Source organism: Bison bison, unplaced genomic scaffold, assembly GCF_000754665.1.
Source record: "Bison bison bison isolate TAMUID 2011002044 unplaced genomic scaffold, Bison_UMD1.0 scf7180017864039, whole genome shotgun sequence".
NCBI lineage: Eukaryota > Metazoa > Chordata > Mammalia > Artiodactyla > Bovidae > Bison > Bison bison.
The window spans coordinates 3,015,274-3,021,232 of NW_011494611.1; the positions used below are offsets into that span (position 1 = coordinate 3,015,274).

The following is a 5,959-nucleotide window of genomic DNA, read 5'->3' on the forward strand; positions in this document are numbered from 1 at the left end:
TGAGGATGGAGGCAGGGGGTGGGGGTGAGGGGGTCCTTCATGATGGAATTAGTATCTTTATAACAAGAGGCACCAGAGAGCTTGCTCTCTTTTTCTTCTCCCCATGTGAGAGTGTAGCCAGAAAGAGGGTCCTTGGACCAGAACCCAACCATACTCTCACCCTGATTTCAGATTTCAGCCTCCAGAACTGTGAAAAAAAATAAATTTCTATTATGTAGGCCGGTCTGGGGTAGTTTGTTATGGCAACCAGACTGAACTAAGGTCATATTTTCTCATACTCAACTGTGGCTGTCCAGTAGGATTTCCTCCCGGGCTCGCTGGTACATCACTTTCAGAGGCATACTCTTCCTCTAGGTCTCCTAAATTCCTTTTCTCGTCATGCAGAATTTTCATAATTCCCAAGTTTTTTTTTTAAAAAACAAAAACCAAAAACTTTTTAAGTCACTCTTCCTTCAGTTCAGTCACTCAGTGGTGTCTGACTCTTTGCAACCCCATGGACTGCAGCACGCCAGGCTTCCCTGTCCATCACCAACTCCTGGAGCTTACTCATGTCCATCGAGTCAGTGATGCCATCCAACCATCTCATCCTCTCTCGTCCCCTTCTCCTCCGGCCTTCAAGCTTTCCCAGCATCAGGGTCTTTTCAAATGAGTCAGTTCTTCACATCAGGTGGCCAAAGTACTGAAGTTTCAGCTTCAGCATCAGTCCCTCCAATGAATATTCAGGACTGATTTCCTTTAGGATGGACTGGTTGGATCTCCTTGCAGTCCAAGGGACTTAACACCACAGTTCAAAAGCATCAATTCTGCAGCACTCAGCTTTCTGTATAGTCCAACTCTCACATCCAAACATGACTACTGGAAAAACCATAGCCTTGACTTGACAGACCTTTGTTGGCAAAGTAATGTCTCTGTTTTTTAACATGCTGTCTAGGTTGGTCATAGCTTTTCTTCCAAGAAACAAGTATCTTTTAATTTTTATGGGTGCAGTCACCATCTGCAGTGATTTTGGAGCCCCCCCCCCCAATAAAGTTTCTCACTGTTTCCATTGTTTCCCCATCTATTTACCATGAAGTGATGGGACCAGATGCCATGATCTTCATTTTTTGAATGTTGAGTTTTAAGCCAACTTTTTCACTTTCATCAAGAGGCTCTTTAGCTCTTCTTTGTTTTCTGCCATAAGGGTGGTGTCATCTGCATATCTGAGGTTGTTGTTATTTCTCCTGGCAATCTTGATTCCAGCTTGTGCTTCATCCAGCCTGGCATTTTGCATGATGTACTCTGCATATAAGTTAAATAAGCAGCGTGACAATACTGACAACAGTCTTGACGTGCTCCTTTCCTGATTTGGAACCAGTCTGTTGTTCCATGTCCAGTTCTAACTGTTGCTTCTTGACCTGCATACAGATTTCTCAGGAGGCAGGTCAGGTGGTCTGGTATTCCCATCTCTTGAAGAATTTTCCACAGTTTGTTGTGATACACACAAAGGCTTTGACATAGTTTCTAAAGCAGAAATAGATGTTTTTCTGGAACTCTCTTGCTTTTTCAACGATCCAATGGATGTTGGCAATTTGATGTCTGGTTCCTCTGCCTTTTCTAAATCCAGCTTGAACATCTGGAAGCTCTTGGTTCATGTACTGTTGAAGCCTGGCTTTAAGAATTTTGAGCATTACTTTGCTAGCGTGTGAGATGAGTGTGACTGTGCGATAGTTTGAACATTCGTTGGCACTGCCTTTCTTTGGGACTGGACGCTTCCTTATCTAGGTATAAAAATCAAGTAACGTCTAAATCCAGATATACTCTGTTTCAACAGACTTGAATGAATTGTCCTTGATCATCCCATTATCATGGCAGACCATCACCAAGGGAGCAGTTTTCATATCTGCAGCTGAAGAGCAAGCTGACACACAGGGGGCCTCTTAGACCAGCTCCGTCTTTCTGGCAGGACTCCTCTGCTCTGTTCTGGCTCTGGCTTCCTGCTCGTCGAGTACCTAGCTCTCTGATTTGCACAGCTGACATGGATGTGGAAGGTGTACTTCCCAGCATGCACTGCTGCTGCTGCTTCTCCTCTTCTCTTAACCTACAGAGCTCTACCCACGAGAACCAGTCTCTCCAAAGGGCACTGTAGGTCTACCAGCTCCCCTTATTCTGTGGCTCATCACCATCATGGTTCTGTAGCATCAGCCAGCCTACAAAAAGTGGCAGAAGCCCAAGAAGCAGGATTCTTATCTCTCAAGGCAGCCCCTGAGTTGTAACTCTTACACAGACATCTCAGTTCCACAGCGTCAAGCTGGGAGCCAAACTCAGTTCAGTTTTCTCAATGTACTTCTCTTCCATATAATTTGCGATAATTCCTCCCAGGTCCCAGCAACTGGCTGTCAGATGTGGATACTGACACAACGAACAAGTTTCAGCTTGCTCTGTACCTTTCTGGGTAATTAACAGGTACCATGTAGTTAATGCTTTCCATGTCAATGTCAAGGGCTATGCTAATTCCTTTACAAATATAATCTCATCTAATCAGCACAACAATCCTGAGAGGTGAGTTTTACTGTCACTACTGTGATTAGAGAGATTATAAAACTCGCAGGACGTCACGCAGGCATTAAGTGTAGAGCTGGGGTTCATCTCTGGGATGGCTCTAAACTCTCGACTGTCTCTCGGCAACATCACTCATTTGTTAAGCCCGGAACATGATCCAGGTGCTGGGTTAGACACCTGATGTGGGCATCCTCCAACAGCACTGAAGAAGAAATAGATGTTCTTTTTTTAAAAAAGTCTTTACTGAACGTGTTACAACATTGCTTCTGTTTAATGTCTTGGTTCTGAGGCATGTGGGATAGCTCCCTGCCAGAGACTAAACTATGGCGCCCCCAGCACTGGAACATGAAGTCTTAACCACCGGACCACAGGGAAGTTCTGAGACAGATGTTCTTGTTCCCACTTACACGTGAGTCAAAGGACACTGAGAAGGAGTAAAAGAAAGTGGAAGTTGCTCAGTCGTGTCTGACTCTTTGTGACCCCCATGGACTATATGGTGCATGGAATGCTCCAGGCCAGAATACTGGAGTGGGTAGCCTTTCCCTTCTCCAGGGGATCTTCCCTTTGATCCCAGGGATCAAACCCAGGGTCGAACCCAGGTGTCCCCCATTGCAGGCAGAATCTGGGAGACCCCAGTTCGATTCCTGGGTTGGGAAGAACTGCTGGACAAGGGATAGGCTACCGACTCCAATATTCCTGAGCTTCCCTGGTGGCTCAGCTGGTAAAGAATCCGCCTGCAATGTGAGAGACCTGGATTCGATCCCTGGGTTGGGAAGATCCCCTGGAGAAGGGAAAGGCTACCCACTCCAGTATTCTAGCCTAGAGAATTCCATGGACTCTATAGTCCATGGGTTCACAAAGAGTCAGACACAACTGAGCCACTTTCAAAGTGGGTAAGCAGCTAGTAAATCGGGGATGTCAGCGTTCAAACCTGGGCTTGTGTGATTCTACAGCTTATGTAGTCTACACTCAATCTTCCTAATTATGATGCTACAGATGGAAGTGAAGGTACTGTGCTGAGGCTGCTGTTAGATGGAACTGGAGCAGTGGGAGGGGAGGGTCAGAGATCCCAATGTCCTTGTCCTGTCCTGGTCTACGAATGTCTGTCATGGGGCATGTCTGATTTACATCTGGGTTTTCCCACAGTCTAACTTCCAACAGTTCCAGTGTGAAGGATCTCATAATTTTCTTCAAGAATACTAACGTCACTGTTTATCAGATGTTTACCATGCACATGACAGGCACCATGGAACCCCTTTACAGATGCTATCACATCTCCAGTTCCCTGAGTGTTTTAAGACGTAAAGAAAAGGAGAGGAAGGAGGAAGGTCCTTCTTCAGAGGTCCATCCAGCACTTTGCCAGGGCCAGGACCTGGCCCCACCCTCTGAGACTTGTCTCTGGCTTCGCTGTCCCAGCTTCCTTGATTCTCCTTTGCTAAACTTCCTCATCCCTTCAATCTATGTATGTGTGTATATTTTTACAAGCTGCCTTAATCCTCACTGCCACAAGCAGCGCCAGCGGAGGTCTCCTCTCGCTGAGTAGTAAGAGAGGCCTGGGAAACAGAGAGGAAGGAGAAAGTACGCAAAATCCTGAAGGGCTGGACCAGTCTCACTTGTGAAAACCCCGCCCCCACGCCCCACCCCAATCCATACTCCCTGCAGCAGCCAAAATACCTTCCTAAAATGCCAGTCTGATCAAGTCCCTTCTCCACTGGGTGAACGCTGGCTCAGTCCCCTCGGGATGAAGTCTAACTGCCTTCTGGTTTTCAAGGCTCTGTTAAGATCTGAACTCAGACCCAATCTGGTTTTCAGTTTCTGGGACAAGTGCAGTTCTCCTGCCTTCACATGGGGTGCAGGGGCTCGTCCCCACTCGCAGCCCCGCACGGAAGCCTCCTGGATTCCCAGGGCTGGTCAGTCACCTCCTGGTCTTGCTGCTCCCCACGCTTCTCATGTTGTAACTACTTGCTTATTGACTGAATGCCTGCCTCCTGTCCCCACCGTGTAAACTACCCAAAACACGGCCGCATCTATCCTGCTCACTGCTGTGTCCCTACGACACTCAACGCATGTGTTGCTAACAGGTAGGTCAAGTGAATGGCTCCTGCCCCCCAGGGGTTTACTGGGGTGAGGACTAGAGTGTCCGCATGTGGCTCCCCTGGATAGCTTCACTGGCTAATAAACCCACTCGACAAAAATAACAACAGTATTTTCTGAGCACTACTATGTACCAGGCACTGTGCTAATGAATAGGTGATTTACAGCCATGATCTCATTTAATCCCCCAACAAACCTGCGGCAAAGTGTCCCCCTTACTCCACAGGTGAGGAGCCAGGGCTCAGGATGGCTAACAGACCAGCCACCAAGCCTGTGCTACCTTCCCTGCTCTGACCTGGACCCTGTGCTGTCCTGCTGCTTCTCAAAAACTAAAGTCCTAAGAGTGACTGACCCATTTGACAGGTGGGCAAAGTGAGGTACAAGGAGGCCAGCGGCTCACTGGCCAGAGCCAGTTGCTGCAGGATTCCCAACACTACCCCTTCCAGGAGTGGGACCTGCCCTGCTGCCCGCGGCCACCCCTGCCTGTCTCCCCACCCGGCCCCGGCCCGAGAGAGGCCTGCATACTTGGCCCGATTTTCTGGAATGGTTCCGGGGGCTCCTCCTTCACCTCGTCAGTGGCCACGACACCTTGGTCGAAGGGGTCTGTGGGAGAACACATGGCCCTTAGCACCCTGGTAACCAGGTCTTGGAGCTCAGCTGGGGACAGGGAGGTGGGCTGCCACCGAGGACTTACCTGCCCGATTCTCAGGGGCCCCTTCCACACTAAACACTGCGCCCGGGCGGGAGGCGGCAGCCGCAGAAGAAAAGAAGCAAACAGGAGCCCTGTTAGTCCCTGCCTCTGCCCAATGCCCCCGGCCTCGGTCCCACAAGCCTGCCTTAACCATTGTGGATGCCCCAGACAGCCAGGGGCCCCAGGAGGGCACGTCCTTCTGTTCCTCATTCTCCCCATGGGGCTGGGACCCTCCCCATGGGCTGGGACTACCCCAGGGCAGGAAGATGCTTTCTGGCTGGCCTGTTTTTAGATCTCCGCCATTCACTGGAGGGGCCAGGGCAGCAGAAAAAGAAGGGATAAGGGGACGGGAAGAGAAAAAGGAGGAGAGAGGAGGGGTGGGCCAGTGGCTATAGGGATAGGGTCTGGATGTCAGGGCTTGACTCCGGCTGGGGGTGTGGGACTGGAGAGGGAACCTTCCAGGATCCTTTCCCAGGCGAAGACCCTATTTCCAGGATTCTTAAGATTCCAAAAATAAATTACCTAAATTTATCGTTCTAATTTCTAACTCTATAATCTTAAGATGCTAAAATATCATCATTCATTTTAAAAAATTGGTTTAATTTCACCAGAGCATGTGAATACTCAACATGAAAT

The 5,959-nt window shown here is 48.9% G+C and overlaps 1 protein-coding gene across 1 annotated transcript in view; it reads right to left on the bottom strand.

Annotated features, from left to right (window-relative positions):
• Window positions 1-5,959, bottom strand: part of ZNF618 (zinc finger protein 618) — a 123,669-nt gene that overhangs the window by 51,343 nt on the left and 66,367 nt on the right. Inside the window, exons 7-8 of the mRNA XM_010835192.1 lie at window positions 5,327-5,362; window positions 5,158-5,235 (exon numbers count right to left, since the gene is read on the bottom strand). Of these exons, the coding sequence (XP_010833494.1) occupies window positions 5,158-5,235; window positions 5,327-5,362 (114 nt within the window). The remainder of the gene's footprint in view (window positions 1-5,157; window positions 5,236-5,326; window positions 5,363-5,959) is intronic.